The sequence below is a fragment of the Vulpes vulpes genome, chromosome 12 (assembly GCF_048418805.1).
Source record: "Vulpes vulpes isolate BD-2025 chromosome 12, VulVul3, whole genome shotgun sequence".
In the NCBI taxonomy this organism is placed as follows: Eukaryota; Metazoa; Chordata; class Mammalia; order Carnivora; family Canidae; genus Vulpes; species Vulpes vulpes.
The window spans coordinates 78,720,043-78,742,522 of NC_132791.1; the positions used below are offsets into that span (position 1 = coordinate 78,720,043).

Sequence of the window (22,480 nt, forward strand, 5' to 3'; positions counted from 1 at the left end):
GGGATGAAATCAGGGCAGTCTATTTGAAGGATGCACTAACCTGACTTGTGACAGGTTGGGTGAGGATCCAGAGTGCACAATGGAAAGGCTGACAGTGAACAGTGAGACTTCCTTCTGACTTCTATTGTTTGCAGATGAAATCATTGTGGCAGCCCCACTGAGAATAACAGATGTCACCTCTGGACTGATGGGGGGAGAAGATGGTCGTGTTTATGTTTATAATGGCAAACATATCACCTTTGGTGACATGACAGGCAAATGCAAATCATGGACAGCTCCATGTCCTGAAGAAAAGGTAACATGCTCCCATACAAAATTCTATGCCATGTTGGGAAATGAGCTCACCTGCTGATCCCTTGTTAAAAGAGCTTAGAGTTTTTAACTGAATGGTCTTGCACTCAGGACACAATCATGTGCCCGTTTTTGTAGGCACAAGTGGCTGTGCATTCTTGCAGGCCTGTACCATTTACTCCTGTAGCTAACGTCTAGTTGGACGTGGTGTTACTCTGGTTCTGGTCACAGCCTGCCACTGCCTGGTCAGGAGTCCACAGCAGAAAAAAACAGGCCATGACCACTGCAATTTCTTTAAAACACTCCCTTTTTTATTTCCTATTTCACTGCTTTTATTCGTTTTCTCAGGTGGGTTTCCTTAAGTTCCCTGGACAAATTTGATAGGCACTTGAGTGACTCCAAAAGCATCTGCCTTTGGCTCAGGTCATGGTCCTGGGGTCGAGCCCTGCACCCGGCTTCCTGCTCAGCAGGAAGCCTGCTTCTCCCTCTCCCTCTCCCACACCCCATGCTTATGCTCGCTCTCTCAACCAATTTTTATTTTTAGAAAAGATTTAATTGCCAAATTAAAGTTTATTGTAAAAGTTGTAGAAAATACACGGTGCAAAAACATTTTTTAAAAAATTCAAAAATCTTCTGCCTAGAATTGCACTCTGCAGAAATATACCTTTTGATGTATATACTTCTGGTATTTTTTTTTATGACCTTAAGGGCTATGACTTACTGTGCATATACTCTGTGCCTAGCATGGTGCTAGCACTGGACAGAGCTCTCATTCCTCCCCTTCTGGAACCCCCATCAAAGCTAGTAAGTTGGCACCAAGCCAGCTGGAGACCTTGGGAGGACAGTGCTCCAAGGCACAATGCTTGGAGGTCAAAGGTCAAGAACCCACAGCAAGAGCGGATTCGCGGATTCTATAGCACACTCTCCATCATGACACTGTGTGGCTATATTCACAACTGTGAGCATATTGTACAGAACTGTCACATGATTATCTTACTTGCCTATACAGGTAAGACAATTACCTGTCTGTGCTTGCTTCTATCCCTCCCTCTACAGCACCTCTCCTGGCTGCCTCCTATTTCATCTGTGGACAAGCCACAGTTTATGTAAGCACTGAAGTGAGTGCATCGATTTCCCTGTAAGCGGAGTTTCTGGGGTCAAGGCACACACAAATTCAGGGCTCCTCTAGCCTGTAGAGATGTGTGCATGGGCTGTCGGATGCCTGGTTTAACCCCCCCAACACACAGTAACCAGTCCCCCTCTCACCCTTTCCTTTTAGGCCCAGTACGTACTGGTTTCTCCTGAGGTAAGTACCTCCTGAAGGAATGAAGAAAGAAAAACCACAGAAGTGCCGTTTCTCTTATTTTAAACTGGTAACATCTGGTATGTTTTCCAAAGACCATTGACAGACATGTTTTACAGGCAAGTTCACGATTTGGGAGCTCTGTGATCACCGTGAGGTCAAAAGACAAGGTGAGCAAAGACTGCATTCCTGACCTTTATATGCTAAGGCTGTGGGTGGGGCTGATCTCATTTTATGGTTCCAATTTATGGGAAAAAGAGGAACACAAAAAAGAAACCGCCACTCACAGTCCCATTGCTTTCCCAATTTCATCCCTAAGGGAAGGGACTGGCATATCACAGCCCGTGGGCCAGCTCGAGTTTTATACAGCCTGTGAACAAAAAATGATTCCAGTTTAAATGGTTGGAAAAAAAGGATATTACACAACCCATGAAATTTCTATGAAGTTTGAATTTCAGTGGCTAAAACTAGTGTCCTAGTTTCCTAGGACCACAGCCAGGCCCACCAATGTCCTTGGGGTGGCGGCTGACGAGCAGCCTCAGACTGCCGTCCCATGAAGTGTGATCTGGGCCCTTCAGAGGAACTTTGCAACATAAATACTGTTAATATTTTCTTCCAGACTCCTGGGGTTTCTGTAGGACTCCAGTGACAAACAAACCTGCATGCACATATTCTTTTTCTGGTCACTATGTTCACACACTATAGTATATTGTGCCTCTTCTCAAATACAGGTGGAGCTCTTTGCTTCTTTTTAATGACTGCAGAGTACTGTCTAGATGCATCATATTTTATTTGGTTCACTTTCTCATGGACATTTACTCAGTGATTTCCAATGTTCTTACTATTGTGAGTGTTCTTGCACAGCTATTATTTTTATATAATTGTGCAAATACCCCTGCTAATAATATTCTTAGAACACTGCTAAATCAAAGGGTATGCATATTTTAGATTTTAATGGATATAGCAGTTAAAGGGTTTTATCTTCAAATATTCAGCTAAACCACTGAATCCATCCATTCGTTTCCTTTAGGGTGTATTATTGCACAGAACACTGTGAGCTTGGAGACAAAGTCCCTGCCTTTGAGGAAAAACACAATTTCATTTATTTATGGGAAGTAAAATAAAATGCAAATCAGGACTAAGGGCTAAAGAGTAGCCTGAACAGAAGTAACTGGGGTGGACCTGGCTCCAGCTTCTGGGAATTGGGTGAAGCTGCCCTCTGGTGGCCAACAGCTCAAGTGGCCCTTGCTTGAATTGATAAGCAAAAATTTAGGGTTATCCAGAACCAAAAAAGGATTAAGTTTATGGGAGGATTCTCAAAGGGGCTGGTTACAGAATACATCCTAAGCTTGGCTTACACTTAAAAAATTAATTTTCTAAAAGTTAGACACCAAGAACCCATAAATTATACAAAAATTATGCATCTATCAACTTATTACACCGAGTGCTACAGATCATCTAAAAGTAATTTATAGTTGATTCTTTTCTGTACAACACTGCAAGTTCACCTTCGTAATTATAGTTCACTGGGGTGAACACTCAAATTATTTCACCTTTACAACACTACCTGGGATTAGGGCACCAAAGCACCAAGTTCAGTTATATTGAAAAATGGACAGTCTGAGGGTGATCAGCATGACCTCTAACTGAGCCTTAAGTAATGACATTGTTAGCGACAAGCTAGAATTAGGATGTGGCCCGCACCTGCGCTGTGCTACCATAGTGTGCCTCTCTGAAAACCTCCGTGGGGCTGCCTTCCTGAGCTCGCGGGCCCCAGCCAAGCAGTGCTACACTGAGGCCTATGCCCTGGCCCCAGGAACATCCAGGTCAGTGTCTGATGACCAAGAGCCAAAAGCAGTCAGATGGCAAGGGCAGTGGAAGCCTGTGCTGATGGAGAAGAGGGAGGCAAGCCATGGGGATCGGGAAGCTGACCAGACAGAGGGCAGGAAGGGAAGGTCTGAAATGGAGAGGAGACCCAGCTCACAGCTAAACTGTGGGCAAATCTATAAACAAGTACTAATTCCATAAATAAAACAGAGGCGAGTTTTTTATTTTTCCTTTTGACACTGGGGTGTAAAAAAGATACAAAGGGCAGTATGGTAAAAGGGCACAGGGTGAAGTCTCATTAATCCTGGATTCAAAAAAAAAAAAAAAAATTCCTAGATTCCAGCTGTAGCTTTCAAAATGAAATCCGTGAGAACTTTTCCCAGGAGGTTCAGTGGTTTCATGGTCACACCCTGCTCTGAGCAAAACAGCCATTGGTCAGTTAGACACGGACCAGCCTTGGTTTAGGATATGAAATCCAAGCTCAAAGTATGTAGATATGCCTCCAGTGAAAATGTTACCAACGTGCTGCAGGCTTTGAAGATGATTCTGAAAGACAGTTCGTAAACTCTTTGAAGCAGCAGGGCATCTGAAAAAACAGGCAGGGATGTATTTTCCTTTATTCTTTATCCAGTGAAGGGACTGGAGTGCATGTGCTTGGTTACGGTTTCTGAACTCACAGATTTAAGAATGTGGCATCTAAACAATGTTTCCGTGTGTCATCAGAGCCCAGCATGATACCTGGACAATAGCAGGAGCTGCAAAGGCGTCATCAACACTGTTGTGTCCCCTCTACAGAATCAGGTTGTCGCTGCTGCCGGGAGGAGTTCTCTGGGATCCCGGCTCTCTGGGGCCCTGCATGTCTACAGCCTGGGCCTTGATTAAAGACTTCACCGTGTTTTCCTACCCTGCGTGCCCTCCCTCGTGCCAAGTCAGCTCCAGGGTGAGCATTCTGGTGGACGAAGCAGGACATCAGGGGAGCCCTGGGAGATCCTGCAAGAGGATGCATGCCTCCCTGGGAACATGATACAGTCCCTCCTTCCTTGCTTCCCTTGTATTTAAGCTTATTCCCAACTTACTGCCTGTGCTTTGACCTGTTGTACAACCTCTTTCCTCTTCCACATGAATACCTGGGTCTTTCTGATGCTTGGAAAGGCTCTGTGGTTCTTTTAGGAAAACCTCTGTCACCATTTCTCCTAAAATAAATGTCCTTTTAAAAATGGTGACCCAACCAAAGTGAACTAGAAAGCATAGTTTACAAGGAAAAAATGAGCAGAGAAATAGCAGTGGCAAGTGAGGTGGTTCATCTGCTGTAAGCGAGTTGGTCCTTTCTTAGAAGGACTAGTGCATTTATATAGTGAAGGACAAATACAAAACTAAAACCTCACCTCGTTCCCTCAAAGGCTTTTGTAGAAGCGGCTGTTCTAACAGTTGAACCTAGGACTCTCCAGGGGAGAGTCCTCCCAAGGGAAGCCGTTGTTGCATTGGGTTGATACAAGCCCTGCCAACAAAACTAATGAAGAAGAGACCTGGCCCAAGGCCACTGCAAGGAACCAGAAGGGGTGAAGCAAGCCATACCTGTCTTGGTTCCTGGGCTGGTTTTTGTAGATTTCACTGCCTATCCTGCAGGAAGGCACATTTGAGGGAAAGGAACCTATCAGAGGCTTTTAGCTTCATGAAACATGTGAAGGCATTATTACTAATTCTGCAGCAATCAGGGAAGAGCCTTTTTCTCCTGGCACTAGCAAAAAGGGTACTAAAAAAAGCAGGGAACACTGATGACAAGAACCCTTTTTAGTTTCTGTAGAGGCAGTAGAGACTCGTTCAAAGAAGACAGGAAGCCAGCTGAGGAGTAAAGTTAAGTTAGAAATCAAGGGAAAGCTACTAGAGTTAAAATCGTGAGCATAAGGTGAGTATATAAAGGGGAAAAATAGGCACATATCTAGATGGCACCTCTGTATGACTTCTGGGACTGTCATCTTTCCTAAAGAGGTATGCTAACTGCATGGTTCCCTTGGGCACAGCAAAAAGCACAGACACACCATTTAGCTTCATTTGGGTAATGATTATGGGTAGCTCAACTTACATGAAATACTATTAGTTAACTGTATTCACTTACGAATTGAAGTCTGCATTCTTTCATACTGCCATTGCTATAGAAAGTGTCTATGCTTCCCTAATGGACAGGGCCTGTTTGAAACATGATTACCACCTACCTAAGGATTCATATTTTCTTCAATGCCTAAACATACCAGATCAGATTTCATACAGTATATTTAACCATCAAGTGTTCAAGGTCAACCTGGATGGCAAAGATGTACAAACCTAGGATACAGATGCTAATGCATCATCCCAATAGGTGGGTTAAATTTTCACTCCACTAAGTATTAACTGTAGTTCTGAGCATGGATTCTAAAATGCTTAACAACAATGGAAATACCTTGTAGAGTTTTAATCTCTCATTAACACAAATCTGAACTATTTAATAACTCCATTACCTTTATTTCAAGATATCAAAACACATCTACATATGTGCGATTTGTTTTTATATTACCTGCATATGTAACAACTTGCTGCAAGACAAGAGTGTTTCTATGCCTTTGAACCCCAGCCCTATGCCCCATCCACTCACCATCCAGTACACCACCACAGGTATTACACTAAAGTAATGAAACTCAATCCTGAGATTAAAGTGTGTTAAATATTGTGACTTCAAAAATAAAGCTGTATACAACTCCTGAGATTTCTCAGTCTGTTTATCAAGAATAAAGTATTTAGTAAACGTCACTTTCAGATGCTACCTTCTGCTCCATTTCCTTAGAGGCTTCCAAAAACAGTCCATTAAGAGTATCATTCCTTGACCTTGTTAAACGGAGGTAAGACTGCTTGCTCATTTACATAACCAAACACTTGTGCTTCAAGTGATTTTAAATTTGGAATTAAAATGATTCATTTCTAAAAAAAAAAAAAAGAAATGAATCATTTTATTTTTTTTTTTATTTAATACAAGAAGCATCCTGCCGTCAGCAAACCAGAGCTAGTTGATATTTGACATTTTGAAATCCTACTTGATCTAACTACCTTCAAGAACTTTATAAACCATCAGTAACTTACTCTTCATCAGACTTAAGAGGTAGTTGCTTTTCCCTTTATTAAAGAGACATGACTCCTGAAAAAAAATTTTTACCCAAGTCCACAAACTAAGTCACACCAAAAGGAAAAAGGCCAAAACTCTATTCTGTGTTTCAACTGGGCTTTCAGTTCTTCCCATGTCACAGCTAATACTTATAACCTATGTACAGCAATGAATAAGATCCTAAGATCAAAAACAGCAGCAGTGCTGAGGTGCGACCAAGAGTGTCCCAAGGATTATGAAAATCATCACACACATTCATGATGCTAGAGTGTTATGTACATCCAAGTCCAACACCCACACTACGGGTGCCCCTGAGCCATGGGGAGGTGCCAGGTGGGCCACTCAGTGCTGAGACCAACCCAGCTGGTGCCTTTGTATCTGCCAGCTTCTAGTGGCTTCTTATAAGCACACACAGGAGTGAGGAAAACCACTTACAACTCCATCTGTTTTCTTTCTATAATTAGCTACTGGAATAGCAGTTTTATTCCCATCATCAAAAACCACTCAGTAAATGGACTCAACTTCTTCATATGACATCCTATTGTAGTATTAGGTAACCCCAACATTATCAACACATCTACTGTTTTACTAGTATTATACTATAGTTTAAGAGCTGCTCTAGACACTCTGAAGTTTATCTAATTTCTGGTGTCAGGAGGCCCATCTGTCAAGCTCTAAGGTATAGGCATATAGATTAACTGGGCTACATATACCTTCTTTGGTGGGTGAGGAGTGGTTGAGGGACACCTCTATCCACTCTAAATCAGGGAATGACCACAGAGCTAGAAGACAGTAACAGAATGGAAACAGTTTCTTTCAACATTACTTCCAAAGGCTTCCATTATAGCCAAGCAAAGAAAAATAGTTTTATGTGTCAAGGAAGCAAAAATATTAATTAAATGGAATCCATTTAAGCTGATATTAAATCACTTCCTTGTTATCTGCCTTATATGAAAGGGGGACAAATACAGTAATATAAAGTATGTTAAAGATGGATTTAAAGCACAAACTTTCAGAGTTTAAGGTTAGTATGTATTTTCCTACCTTTCCAGGCTCCTGAGAGTCAGGAAGGTCCCAAGAACATGATCCCCTTACTAAGAACTCCTGCCTGATGTCACTGTGAGCCTGTCAAGTTTTCAGGCTTTGCTTGGCAGGAAAACCACACTTTTCTTGATATATATACATCAGAAAATCTATACAACATCTACTCTCACATCATGTGTATGAAAGCAGCATTTTAAGGTTGTGGGAAATAGAATTTTGGCCTTTTAGAGAACATGTACTTTGCTTCCTTACTCAATTTTGAAAATGCACTTAAGTTCTAGCATTGTGAGTGCCAGGAGATCTTCATCACCAGACATTATAATTTAAGTGATTTTTTTCAAGTCCTGTCTCTATGAAAGAAAATAATGAAAGAGTACCAGAAGTTTCCCATGACTACCATGAAAAAGAACCCAGTCTCTACAGGGTTGATGTCATTAACGGTTTGTTAGGACACTCCTTCCTGATCCAAGTCCATCCGGCCGAATGCTGTGCTTCATTTCCATCCTTCTGTCTGTCTGAAGGGACTTTTTGGGTAAAGAAGCCATCTAAATAAAGCATGAAAATTAACTATTTTAGTTTGTGTCTTAAAAGAAATGCCACTAGTAAAATGAGAGGTCACTCACTACCAGATGAGGGGAGGACTACAAGCCCTGAATCCATATCCTAAGTATTCATTCCTGCTGTAAATTACAAGTAGAAAGGTAAGAAAAAGGATCAACTTTACATATTTTCTTAATGAGAACACTAGGTTCTCCACACTTCAGTCTGGGTCATGACAAGGCCTGCAGCAGAACTGCCAGTATCTGTGTAAACGCAGAATGCTCAAAGAAGAGCTAGGTATTCTGCACTGAAGACTGTCCTGTGTATGTGCCAGGCACTGCGCTTCACAGCTCCTACGTAATTCTCCTGCTAACACGATGAATCAAGTGCTTCTGACTTAACTGACAGATGGGGAAACTGAGGGAGGCTTAGAGCAATTCAAGAACTTGCTCAGGGCCACAAAGCTGACAATGCAAGCCTGGGCAGTGTGCCTTCAGAACCTGGATGTCGCCCCTCAGCAATGCTGCTGCAAACCACACCCTTCATACCACGGGAGGCAAAGGAGCTTCTAGTTGTCGTCCCAGGAATGACAGCAAACGCCTCCAGATGAGGCCACTTCCCATAAACATAATTCCTGTAATCAGCCAAAACACTCTATGGTCCTAAAAGAGAACACAGAGTTCATTTCAATTACAAAAAGTTTCCTTAGCAGCAAAATTCTCCAAATTATTACTGCCCCAGAGCTTAAAAGAAGCCTTTGGTTATTTGTACAGCTTTCTCCTACAGAAAGGAATGAAGAAAAGGCTTTAAAGCACCAGAGACCAAGAATCAGAAAATAAATTAGAAGGGAAACATGATATAAAAGGGTTTAAGTATTTTAAAATCATCTGTAAGCCAAACAGAACTACTTTTTGTTTCCTCCCAGTCTGTGTCTACATGTACACAAATGTGAATAGCTATAATCACATAGGACATACAACTTGATTTACATTTTTTGCTTAAAGCGGCGATTCCCAAGCCGTGAGGTAAGATGTCCTAGGTATCACAGAACCTCTGAATATTTTAAGTTTTCAAGGAAAACACAGTGACATCGGCAAAACAGACCTAGCTACTTCATAAACAACTTGTTAGGTAATATCATAGAACTACAATGTAACAAAAGAAACTTCGGGTTTAGTAATCCTATGAAAAAAATTACTAAGACACTAGACACTAAACATCATGAACCAAGAAAGTTTGGGAATCTCTGATTTACAGTAAACATTTCCCTGTCATCTTCACACTTGTACCATTTTGGCAGTGTAACGTACAAGGTTCATGCATCAGTGTATACAACCACACACATTACGTTTCCTCTCCCACAGAAAGGGACCTCATCTATAGCTATGCCACTAGCTGGCCCTTAGCCACAGCTTGGTTACCTCCAGTGAGAACTCCCCTGCACCAAGGCAGTCCCGTTACCCAATGATTAGTTCTCCCCAGTGCAAGTGCATACCCTCTATGAAAGAGAAACCCATTGCTTTGGAACATGAACTTAGACATATGTATCAGGAAGACAAGTGCTAACATGAGTTAACTGTTCTTCAGGGAACACATTTCCAGTTATCCAAAAAGAGGGCCCTAGTTTATTAAGTAAAAATTATATTTAAATGAGATTTAGAACAGATTACTACCTTCTTTGCTATAGACTGGTTCTATAATTCACCTATGAATAAAAATCTGGGAATGCCAAAATGTGATGAACTAGAGGTAAGTTCCAACCAAGCTCCAAATTCCATATATGTGAAGAAATTATGGGAAGATGGCATAGCAAGAGGACCCAAAGCTTGCCTCATATCACAGGTACAACTAGATAACACATTAGTGTAAATAACCCAGAAAATGGCCTGACGACTGGCAGAACAAACTCCACAAGGAAATGGGAGAAGAAGCCATACCAGAGAGGGAAGAAGTGCAGAGCCACGGTGGGGAGCTAAATGAAACCTCCAGATGAGAACACTAGGTTCTGTGGAGCTGTCCATGAGAGGGAGGAGCCTGCCAAAACAGAGAAGGGAGAGAATCAGACTATGATGCTGGGGAACCTGCACAGGAAGATGAATCCCCATAACATTTGGCTCTGAAAACCAAAGGGGCTGAATTCTGTGAGTTCTTACAATCAACAGGACTTAAAACCTGGGATTTTAAAAATCAGCAGGCTCAACTTTAAGAGAGCTGAGAGGGTGAGAGGAAACCGAATCCCTACCATTAAAGAGACAACACAAAGAACAGCCTGGGAAGATGAAGCACAGAAGCAGCAGTCTGAAGACCGTCTGGGGCATACAGCAGGTGAGTTGTTCACTCAGCTCTGAGAGTGTCCTGGAGAGACCGAGATCTTGGGGGATTCCTCTAGGAAGAAAGGACCTGTAGGGGCTATTCCACATTTAGAGTGGAAATGAAAGACCATAAGTGATAAGAGTATGAAATGTAGGAAACACAAAAGCAGTAGAAATAAGTCTAAGAAATAAGTAGAAATCAGCCAAAGGATATAATAAATAAAAGGATGTAAAGTGTGACATCATATCCCTAAAATATGGAGGGGAGAGGAGTAAAGAAAGGGTTCAACTTAGGCAACCATCAGCTTAATACAGACGGCTACCTGCAGAAGATGTTCTGTATCAACTGGTGGTAACCACAAATCCACCAGCCATAGATACGCAAACAATAAAAAGAAAGGAACCCAAGTCTATCACCACAGCCAGCCAGCTGATCATGAGAGGAGAGAACAAGGGAAAAAGAGAACATAGAAGCACTACACAACCCAGTAAACAAGTAACAAATGGCAACAAGTACACATATATCAATAATTACTCTGAATGTAAGTGGACCAAATGCTCCAATCAAAAGATAGAGGGTGACAGAATGGATTAAAAAAACAACACCCATATGTGTGCTGCCTACAAGAGGTGCATTTCAGACTTAGAGTGACACCTGCAGATGGAAGGGGAGAGGATGGAGAAGCGTTTCTCATGTACATGGATGTGAAAGGAAAGCCAGAGCAGCAATACTTATATCAGGGGGGGGGGGGGGACGACGACAGACTTTAAAACAAAGACTGTAACAAGAAGCAAAGACGAACACTATATAATCATAAAAGGGACAATCTAGGATCCCTGGGTGGTGCAGCGGTTTGGCGCCTGCCTTTGGCCCAGGGTGCAATCCTGGAGACCTGGGATCGGGTCCCACGTCAGGCTCCCGGTGCATGGAGCCTGCTTCTCCCTCTGCCTGTGTCTCTGCCTCTCTCTCTCTCCCCCTGTGTGACTATCATAAATAAATTAAAAAAAAAAAAAAAAAAGGGACAATCTAACAAGAAGATATAACAATTGTAAATATTTCTGCACCCAACAAGGGAGCACCCAAATACATAAAGCAGCTAATAACAAACATAAAGGAAATACAATAGTAATGCAAGAATAGCAGGGGACTTTAACATCGCACTGACATCAATGGACAGATCACCCAAACAGAGAAGCAACAGGAAACAGTGGCTCTGAATGACACACTGGTCCAGATGGATCTAACAAATACAGAGTATTCCGTCCTACAACAGCAGCATACATCCTTTTCAAGTGCACATGGAACATTCTCCAGAAGAGATCACATATCAGGTTACAAAATAGGCCTCAACAAATTCAAAAAGAATTAAGTCATACCATCTATCTTTTCTGATCACAATGCTACAAAACTAAAAGAAAAAACCTGGAACAAACATAAATACATGGCAGTTAAATAACATGCCACTAAACAACAAAAGGATCAACCAAGAAATCACAGAGGAAATAAAAAAAATTACAGGAACACAAAGGAAAATGAAAAACCAATGATCCAAAAATCTTTGGGATGCAGCAACACCAGTCCTAAGAGGAAAGTTCATAGCAATACAGGCCTACTTCAAGAAGCAAGAAAAATCTCAAACAATGTAACCTTATGCCTAAAGGAGCTAGAAAAAAAAACAAAACCAAAAAATCAGAAGAAAGGAAAGAATATTAGAAATAAAATAGAAACTAAAAAAGTAGAACACATCAGTGAAACCAGGAGCTAGTTATTTGAAAAGATCAACACAACTGATATACCTTTACCAGACTCATCAAAAAGAGAAAAAGAGGTGCAGTGGTTTAGCGCCACCTGCAGCCCAGGGCGTGAGCCTGGAGACCCTAGATCAAGTCCCACGTCAGGCTCTCTGGGCTCTCTGTATGATGCCTGCTTCTCCCTCTGCCTGTGTCTCTGCCTCTCTCTCTGCCTCTATAAATAAATAAATAAAATCTTAAAAAAAAAAAAAAAACAGAAAAAGAGAGGACTCTATTAAAAAAAAAAAAAATCAGAAATAAAATGGGAAATAATAACCATCACAGAAATATAAAGAATTGTAAGAGAATATTTTGGAAAATTATATGCCAAAAATTTGGATAACCTATAAGAAATGGATAAATTCTTAGAAACACATCCCAAATACATCCCAAAACTGAATCAGGCAAAAACAGGAAATCTTAATAGACCAATTGCCAGCAATGAAATCGAATCAGTAATAAAAAATACTCCCAACAAACAAAAGTCCAGGATCAGATGGCTTCACAGGTGAATTCTACCAAACATATAAAGAATTCTACCAAAACTATTTTTCTCAAACTATTCCTAAAAATAGAAGATGAATGAAAACTCCCAAATTCGGGCAGCCCTGGTGGCGCAGCGGTTTAGCGCTGCCTGCAGCCCGGGGTGTGATCCTGGAGACCCGGGATCGAGTCCCGCATCGGGCTTCCTGCATGGAGCCTGCTTCTCCCTCTGCCTGTGTCTCTGCCTCTCTCTCGCTCTGACTGAATAAATAAATAAATCTTAAAAGAAAAAAAAAAAAACTCCCAAATTCATTCTATGAGGCCAGCATTACCCTGACATCCAAACCAGACAAAAACACTATAAAAAAGAGGACTACAGGCCAGAATCTCTGATGAACACAGATGAAAAAACCTCAATAAAATACTAGCAAACAAAATCCAACAATACATTAAAATAAATCATTCACCACAATCAAGTGGGATTTATTTCTGGTTTGCCAAGGTGGTTCTGTATATGTAAATCAACCAACATGATATACCATAACAAGAGGAAAGGATAAAAACCTTATGATCATTTCAACAGATGCAGAAAAAACATTCAATAAAATACAATGATTCACTATAAAAAACCCTCCACGAAGTAGGTTTAGAGGGAAAATACCTCAATATAATAAAGGCTACATATGAAAAACCCACAGCAAACCTCATACTCAAAATACTAAGCTTAAAAAAAAAAAAACCACTAAGCTTTTCCCCTAAGATCAGGAATAGGACAAGGATGTCCACTCTCATCACTTTTATTCAACACAGTACTGGAAGTACAGCAATCAGACAACAAAAAGAAATAAAGGCATCCAAATTGGGAAGGAAAAAGTAAAATTTTCACTATTTGCAAATGACATGATACTATATATAGAAAACCCTAAAGACTACACCAAAAAACTGCTAGAACTGATATAAGAATTAGTAAAGTTGCAGGATACAAAATCAGTGTACAGAAATCTGTTCTATTTTTATACACCAATGATGAAGCAGAAGAGAAACCAAGAAAACAATCCCATTTACAATTGCACCCCAAATAAGAAGATACCTAGGAATAAACATAACCAAAAAGGTGATAAAGACCCGTACTCTGAAAACTATACTGATAAAAGAAACTGAAGACAACACAAAGAAATGGAAAGACGTTTTATGCTCATGGGTTGGAAGAATACTGTTAAAATGTCTATAACTACCCAAAGCAATCTACAGATTTCATGCAAACCCTATCAAAATACCAACAGCATTATTCCAATTAGAACAAATAATCCAAAATTTTTATGGAACCACAAAGACCCCAAATAGCCAAAGGAATGTCGAAAAAGAAAAACCAAAGCTGGAAGAATCACAATTCTGGACTTCAAATTATATTACAAAGCTGTAATCATCAAGACAGTACAGTACTGATACAAAAACAGACACAAAGATCAATGGAACAGAAGAGAGAATCCAGAAATAAACCCACAATTATATGGTCAGTTGACAAAGCTCATCTTCAACAAAAGAGGAAATAATATCCAACGGGAAAAATACTCTCTGCAACAAATGGTTTGGAATAACTGAACAGCCTCATCCAAAAGAATGACACTGGACCACTTTCTTACACCATACACAGAAATAAATTCAAAATGGATTAAAGACCTAAATGTGAGACCTGGAATCACGAAAATCCTAGAGAGGAGCACAGGCAGTAACTTCTTTGACACTGGCCATACCAACTTCTTTCAAGATATGTCTCCTGAGGAAGGGAAACAAAAGCAAAAATAAACTACTGGGACTACATCAAAATAAAAAGCTTCTGCACAGCACAGGAAACAATCAGCAAAACTAAAAGGCAGCCTACAGATTGGGAGAGGATATTTGCAAATGATATACTTAATAAAAGAGCTAGTATCCAAAATATATGGAGAACTAAAATAACACCCAAAACCCCAATAGTCTAATTAGAAAATAAGACTGGAACAGATATTTCTACAATGAAGATACCCAGATGGCTAAGAGGTTCATGAAAAGATGCTCATCATCACCTATCATCAGTGAAATGCAAATCAAAACTATAATTAGGTATCACTTCATACTGATCAAAATGGCTAAAACCAACAGCACAAGAAACAACAGGTATTGGTGAGGATGCGGAGAAAAAGGAACCCTCCTGCACTGTTGGTGGGAACGCAATCTGGTGTGGCCACTGTGGAAAACAGTTCGGAGGTTCCTCAAAAAGGTAAAAATAGAGCAGCCTGGGTGGCTCAGCAGTTTAGCGCTGCCTTCAGCCCAGGGCGTGATCCTGGAGACCCGGGATCGAGTCCCACATCAGGCTCCCTGCATGGAGCCTGCTTCTCCCTTTGTGTTCTGCCTCTCTTTCTCTGTCTCTCATGAATAAACAAATAAAATATTAAAAAAAAAAAAAGGGGGGGGGGATCCCTGGGTGGCGCAGCGGTTTAGCGCCTGCCTTTGGCCCAGGGTGCGATCCTGGAGACCCGGGATCAAATCCCACGTCGGGCTCCCGGTGCATGGAGCCTGCTTCTCCCTCTACCTGTGTCTCTGCCTCTCTCTCTGTGTGTGTGTGACTATCATGAATAAATTAAAAAAAAAAAATTAAAAAAAAAAAAAAAGGTAAAAATAGAACCACCTTACCATCAAGCACTCTACTGGGTATCTACCCAGAGAATACAAACACAGTAATTCAAAAGGGATACATGCACCCCTGTGTTTATATTTATAGCAGCATTATGTATAATAGCCAAGATACGGAAACAACCCAAGTGTCCATTGATGAATGAATTAAAAAACGGTGTGTGTAAATACACAAAATACAACGGAATATTACTCATCCATAAAAAAGAATGAAAATCTTGCCACTTGCCAAGACATGGATGTTAGCTAGGGTATTATGCTAAGTGAAATAGAGAAAGACAAATACCATATGATTTCACTCATAAATGGAATTTTTAAATTTTATTTATTTATTCATGAGAGAAACAGAGAGAGGCAGAGACACAGGCAGAGGGAGAAGCAGGCTCCATGCAGGGAGCCTGATGTGGGACTGGATCCTGGAACTCCAGGATCATACCCTGAGCCAAAGGCAGACGCTCAACCGCTGAGCCACCCAGGCGTCCTGATAAATGGCATTTAAGAAAGAAAACAAATAAGCAAATGGAAAAAAGAGGAGACAAACCAAGAAACATACTCTTAACTACACAGAATATGCCCTAATGGTTACCAGAGGAGAGGTGGATGGGGTGTGGGGGAAATAGGTGGGGAATAAGGAGGACATCAAGTGGTGGATGGAAGTGTTGAATCACTATATTGTAGACCTGAAACTAATAGAACACTGTAATTACTGGAATTAAAATAAAAACTTAAAAAAGAAAATCACCATTTGGTAACTATCACAGTAATATTTGATATAGGCATGAATTAATTTTGGATCAACTGAGGCATGTGAAAACTAGAAGATGAAAATTTAATGAATAACAGGATTTTTTACATAGTCTCAAAGTATCTTCCTAAAAGATACTTTGTTCCACAGAGAAACAGAGTAACTTTATAGGAGAGAAAGTTGGCAGACAGTACCTTAACCTAATGATCAAAGTTGTTTTCACCAGTGAGAGGAAAGACAAACGTCACATGCCTCCTGATGGGACTCAACAAAAGAACATACGGACACAAGGCATAGGCAGAACCTATTAAAAGGATATGAAGAGGGTAGCCCAGGTGGTCAGCAGTTTAGCGCTGCCTTCGGCCCAGGGCCTGATTCTGGAGACCTGGGATCAGGTCCCGCATTGGGCTCCCTGCATGGAGCCCGTTTCTCCCTCTGCCTGTGTCTCTGCACCCCCCCCCCCCCCGCCCGCCCCGCCATCTCTCATGAATAAGGTCCACAGACCCTTCAGCACTGTTTCAATGTCAGCTTCCTGATTTTGACATCTGCACTGTGGTTAGGTATAAGAATGTCCATGTTTTTAAGAAGCATATACTGAAATCTTTAGAGGTAAAGGGGCATCACATCTGTTGCTTACTCTCACGTGGTTTTAGGAAAAAAAGGGTGTAGATAAAGATAGAAGGAGAGAAGGAATGTGATACAATGTTGGTGTTTAAAGAATTTGCTCCAAGCCTCTATGGCCATTCTTTTGACTATTCCTAGAACATCCTGAAAATATCTTAAAAATTAAAAACTGGGATGCCTGGGTAGCATAGCAGTTGAGCATCTGCCTTTGGCTCAGATTATGATCTCGGGATCCTGGGATCCTGAGATCCAGTCCCACATCAGACTCCCCGCAGGGAGCCTGCTTCTCCCTCTGCCTATGTCTCTCTCTCTCTGTATCTCTCATGAATAAATAAAAATCTAAAAAAAAAAAAAAAAAGTTTTTCCTATCCTAGGCTGACCATTGCCAATACTAACCCTGTCTACAGAGAAGCAGAGACTTTGACATCTGTGGATTTAATAAACATGCCTGAGCTCCTTTTCAGGTAACCTAGACATGTAATTTGTAACTGATGAAACACTGACTGGAATCTTGTTCTAAGGGAGCCAGTCACCCCATACTGAGCACATAGCTGACCACTGACCATGAACCATTTACATTCTCATTATAACTGGGTTGCTCTACACCTAGGACTGCATATTCCGCCAGTATCAGAGAGGAATTTCTAAAAGTCCTTTTTAAAAAGAAATACGCATTTAGTGAGAAAATATTTAGGTACAAAATGAAAAAAAAAAAAAAGTTAGCCTGTAGAAAGTACATACAAGGGGATTCCTGGGTGGCTCAGTGGTTCTGCGCCTGCCTTTGGACCGGGGCGTGATCCTGGAGTCAAGAATCGAGTCCCGCGTCGGGCTCCTGGCATGGAGCCTGCTTCTCCCTCTGCCTGTGTCTCTGCCCCCCATTCCCCTATCATGAATGAGTAAATAAAATCTTTTTTTTTTTTTTTAAAAAGTACATACAAAAACATTATTCCTAACAAAAATGATCTAAGAGAATGACAGGGCCTTGTATAAAGGGGTTCTGTAGTCACACGGTGCAGAATCTACAAAGGTCTTTAGAAGTTACCTTCCGAGAATTTCCAGGATTGGTCTACACGGCACAAAATTTTTGGTTACTTCTGAACTTAATAACTTACATTTAGGCTTAACAGCCTCCTAACAGATGCCCAGCACACTTAAAATAAATCCAAACCCTTACTAGGCTCTACAAATTCATCTCCCACTTGTCTGCCCTCTGACCTTGTTTCCTACCTCTCCTCCTGACTCACTTTCCTACTTCCTCCAGCCTTGCTGCTCCTTGAACAAGCACAGCCCATTCCCATTCACTCCAGTAATTATGTGTGTATTCCCTTGGCTTAGAACACTTTCCCCCCAGACCTTCCCACTTCCTAGTGTCATCTCCTCAGAAAGACATTCCTTAACCACCCTATCTCTAAAATGCTCCTAATCTCACCTCCTGTGAACGTTCTCTGTTTTTTCACTGTGCTTTTTCTTTATGGCACTTACCACCTAACATATTGTATGTATATTTGCTCTCTACAATCACATAACCTCCACGAGGGCAGGGACTCACTGCTATTTCCCCAGGGCTGAAAGCAGTGCACAGTATATAGCAGAAACACACACAAAAAAGGTTTATAAGATGAATGAATGCATTGCATTTATTTTTCTTTTACATATATCATAAAGAGCATTAAAATAACACCGTGCCTCAGTCAAGATTCTCCTCGGAAGGAGCACACAAGTTGAGACGTGAGAGGTAAGCAGAAGCTAGCTAGGCAGAGGAAGTGGGAGCTGAGGGGGCTGTGTCAGGAGGAAGCATACCTGTGAAGAAATACTGATGCAACACCTATAGCAAGAGCAAGACAGCTGACTTCAGCATGGAGATGTCGGCACACATGCCAGGAAGAGCCCTTCAGGCCAAGGAGTCTGGATCTTTAAGGGCATCAAAAACCACTGAATATTTCACAGAAGAGTGACCATCAAGATCAGCTTCTTTTACAGATCACTTTTCAGAAGTGAAGAGTGATCCTAATAAGAGACAACATGGGTTCAAGTAGGATGACAGCCAAAGAGACAGAGAACAGATCTTTTATATTAATGAGGACACAATCAACAGATGAATACATAAAGAAGATGTGGTGTGTGTACACACACACACACACACACACACACAATGGAATATTCCTCAGCCATCAAAAAAAGATATCTTGCCATTTGCAACAACATGGATGGAACTAGAGGGTATTATGCTAAGTGAAGTCAGTCAGAGAAAGACAAATACTATATGATCTCACATGTGGAATTCCAGAAACAAAGCAGGATCATAGGGGAAGGGAGGGAAAAATAAAATAAGACAAAATCAGAGAGGGAGACAAAGCATAAGAGACTTTTAACTCTAGGAAACAAACTAAGGGTAGCTGGAGGGATGGGGTAACTGGGTGATGGGCATGAAGGAGGGTGCGTGATATGATGAGCACTGGGTATTCTATGCAACTGATGATCATTGACCTCTACCTCTGAAACTAGTAATACACTATGTTAATTAATTTAAATAAAATTAAGGGAAAAGATTAATAAGGACACAGAGCCAGAGTGTGTTGAATACATATTATTATTATTTTTTAAGATTTTATTTATTTATTCATGAGAGACACAGAGAGAGAGAGAGGCAGAGACACAGGCAGAGGGAGAAGCAGGCTCCATGCAGGGAGCCTGATGTGGTACTTGATCCCGGGTCTCCAGGATCACACCCTGGGCTGAAGGCAGAGCTAAACCACTGAGCCACCTGGGCTGCCCTTTTTTTCTAGAAATTCTATAGTAAAATATTTTCTGAAAAACCAGGCTTTGATGACATTAAGAACTCTGGCAGCTTATATTATATTAAGGTGAAAAGGCAGCAAAATGTAGAGTGTAAGTCTTGGGCTCAGATCACAACCGGGATTTTATAGCACTGTGCCCCTGAGTAAATCACTTCAGTTTCCTAAGCCTATTTTCGCACATGAGAATTAGAAAAAGAGTTCTTCATTAGCATGGCCTCACAGTGAAATTCTACTTACCACCACCTCATTGCATGATTCTGCATAAGCACCATATCATGGTGTGATCCTGCATTATCAGTGCCTTTTGGTGCCATTCTGCCCAAGCATGCCTCAAAGTCCAATCCTGCATCACCACAGCCACACAGTATGATCCTGCAAGACCACTGCTTCACAGTGTAATACTGTCTTGTCAAACCTTTCCCACGCATGGCCTCATTTTTTGAGAAACGTGAGGCAACCACAGCTACAGTTCTATTTATGTTACAACAGGGTCTAAAAATACTGCTTGAATTTTGAGTAAATTAGAGTATACATTTTAATTCACTAAGGGTGTATACATGTTAAAACTCCTTTTAAAATCCATTTTTTAGGGATCCCTGGGTGGCGCAGCGGTTTGGCGCCTGCCTTTGGCTCAGGGCGCAATCCTGGAGACTCGGGATCGAATCCCACATCGGGCTCCCGGTGCGTGGAGCCTGCTTCTCCCTCTGCCTGTGTCTCTGCGCCTCTCTCTCTCTCTCTCTCTGTGACTATCATAAATAAATAAAAATTAAAAAATAAATAAATAAAATCCATTTTTTAGAAGATTTTATTTTTAAATAATCTATTCTCAACATGGGGCTCAGACCCACAATCCCAAGATCAAGAGTTGCAAGCTCTACTGACTGAGCCAGCCAGGTGCCTCTTAAAATCCATCTAAAAAAAAATGATCTTCAGGATCCCTGGGTGGCTCAGCAGTTTAGCGCTTGCCTTAGGCCCAGGGCCTGATCCTGGAGACCCGGGATCAAGTCCCGTGTCAGGCTCCTGGCATGGAGCCTGCTTTTCCCTCTGCCTGTCTTTTTTTTTTTTAGTTCGTCTGGTTTTTATTCACTCAGCTTAAATTTTGTTAACAAAAATGTTTTGACTTGGAAGCCAAGGGCCCTGCGGGCCTGGGAGCCACACACCCCCCCCCCCCCCCCCCCCGTCTCTCTCTCTCTCATGAACAAATAAATAAATCTTAAAAAAAAAAAAAGATTAAAAAAATGATCTTCAAAACAAAAAAATAATCCCTAGATTATTGAAATAATAGTCTCACCTCTTCAAGGGAAGATTCCAAATTCATTCCAAAAGCAACTCCCATTAGTCCAAAGAGAGAAAGAGAGAAGGTTCCCATGGTCAACTGTAGATTCAATCTCATCATCACGTTACGGTGGCTGGAGAGGAGAACATCTACTCAGATGAGAAGGGCCCACTAACTGTACATAACAAATTCACCAAATAGTCTATTAAAGACCCCACAGATTAAATCTACACCTTTAAAAAAGGACATACTTCCATGTTGCATTTACAGGTGATAATGATGGTATAACTCCTTCCAAAATGAGAGTTCCTTCAAAGTTTTTATCACTTTAGAATTATTTTAAAAGAATATATTTACTGATTGTTCTATAGAATGCTTTCTTACCTGTCCAGATTGATGAATATAATGCTTTGTGAATCATCAATCAGTACCCTGAGTTCCCGTGTTGCATTGGAAAGATCGTCAGCTAATCGGTAATAGTTTTCCAAGAGCAATTCCATCTCTTCTGCATGGTCAATTCCAGCACTGCTCTTTTCACTTCAATTAAAGAGTTAATATAATTAACATACCCCCAATGCATCATCATACATTTAGTACGAAAAGCTTTCTGAATCTGTTTATAGTATTCAACTACTAATGAAAAAAGTGGCCTGTCTTCTCTATCATTGTGATTGAGGCCTATCAGTGCATGGCTTTGTCAAGTGATCCTCAACACTAAAAAGAATAAGTTGAGGGTACAGGCTAGTTGGGTTTACTGTATTCAGTAGCCCCAAGTAAAGGAATTCTCATGCACAGGTGCATGAGTTTACAGTTTACAGTAAAACCCAGATTGGTAAATGCTGGTGAATGAGGGCAAATTGGTGAAAATAAGATAAAATAAAACTAAAAACAAACAAAGAGCATTTCCTTTCCAAGGTAGGAACATAGTGTCATTTTCATATATGAAAAAAAAAATGTACCTGAATGATCTCAAAGTCACTTTGAGTTCCTTATTCCCACTACCACCCTACCACGGAGAATAAGTAGTACTCTGTGAAAGACACTTATTATCATAAAGTATATTAGACACAGATTGGCCTAATAGGCAAAGTAAACAAGAGTTACAAGTGTGTTCAAGTTTCTACTACTGGAGGTGCCTGGGTGGCTCAGCATTTGAGTGTTGCCTTTGGCTCAGGATGTGATCCCGGAGTTCCAGGATCAAGTCCCAAAGTGGGCTCCCTCTGCCTATGTCTCTGCCTCTCTCTGTCTCTTATGAATAAATAGATAAACCTTTAAAAAAAAAAGTTTCTACTACTATATCTATCAGCTATGTAATAGTTTAAATTTTTTTAAAAGATTTTTATTTATTGACTCATGAGAGACACAAAGAGAAGGCAGAGACATAGGCAGAGAGAAGCAGGCTCCTCGCAGGGAGCCCAATGTGGGACTTGATCCCGGAACTCCGGGATCACACCCTGAGCTGAAGGCAGCACTCGACTGCTGAGCCACCCAGATGTCCCTATAATAGCCCTTTAATCTTAATTTTTCCTTATCAGAATAGAATCTAAATAATGAATATCCCAAAATGCTTAAAAAAATATGTACAGATTGTGAAAGCTATACACATTACAATGGTGTCTCCATTAATTTCTAACACTGTC

General features: G+C 41.0%; 2 protein-coding genes across 11 annotated transcripts in view; one reads left to right on the forward strand and one right to left on the reverse strand.

Annotated features, from left to right (window-relative positions):
* Positions 1 to 6,159, forward strand: part of GPLD1 (glycosylphosphatidylinositol specific phospholipase D1) — a 64,321-nt gene extending 58,162 nt beyond the window's left edge. For all 4 annotated transcript variants that reach the window (XM_025999303.2, XM_072729024.1, XM_025999302.2 and 1 more), the window contains 4 exons: positions 135 to 295; positions 1,571 to 1,597; positions 1,714 to 1,764; positions 4,217 to 6,159. In XM_025999303.2, the coding sequence (XP_025855088.2) occupies positions 135 to 295; positions 1,571 to 1,597; positions 1,714 to 1,764; positions 4,217 to 4,303 (326 nt within the window). In that variant the 3' untranslated portion in view covers positions 4,304 to 6,159. The remainder of the gene's footprint in view (positions 1 to 134; positions 296 to 1,570; positions 1,598 to 1,713; positions 1,765 to 4,216) is intronic.
* The window catches only part of MRS2 (magnesium transporter MRS2), a 37,257-nt gene continuing 18,400 nt past the window's right edge, over positions 3,624 to 22,480 (reverse strand). Inside the window, exons 8-13 of one of the 7 annotated variants that reach the window (XR_011995665.1) lie at positions 21,225 to 21,377; positions 20,856 to 20,973; positions 10,076 to 10,172; positions 8,687 to 8,800; positions 7,976 to 8,143; positions 3,624 to 4,007 (exon numbers count right to left, since the gene is read on the reverse strand). Coding sequence is in view for 2 of the 7 variants with exons in the window: in XM_072729026.1 (XP_072585127.1) it covers positions 8,033 to 8,143; positions 8,687 to 8,800; positions 20,856 to 20,973; positions 21,225 to 21,377 (496 nt within the window). In the remaining 5 variants the exon portion in view is untranslated. Of the gene's footprint in view, positions 8,144 to 8,686; positions 8,801 to 10,075; positions 10,173 to 14,404; positions 14,502 to 18,376; positions 18,774 to 20,855; positions 20,974 to 21,224; positions 21,378 to 22,480 lie in introns of those variants that run through there. The other 6 variants (XR_011995661.1, XR_011995664.1, XR_011995663.1 and 3 more) reach the window with 6 other exon arrangements.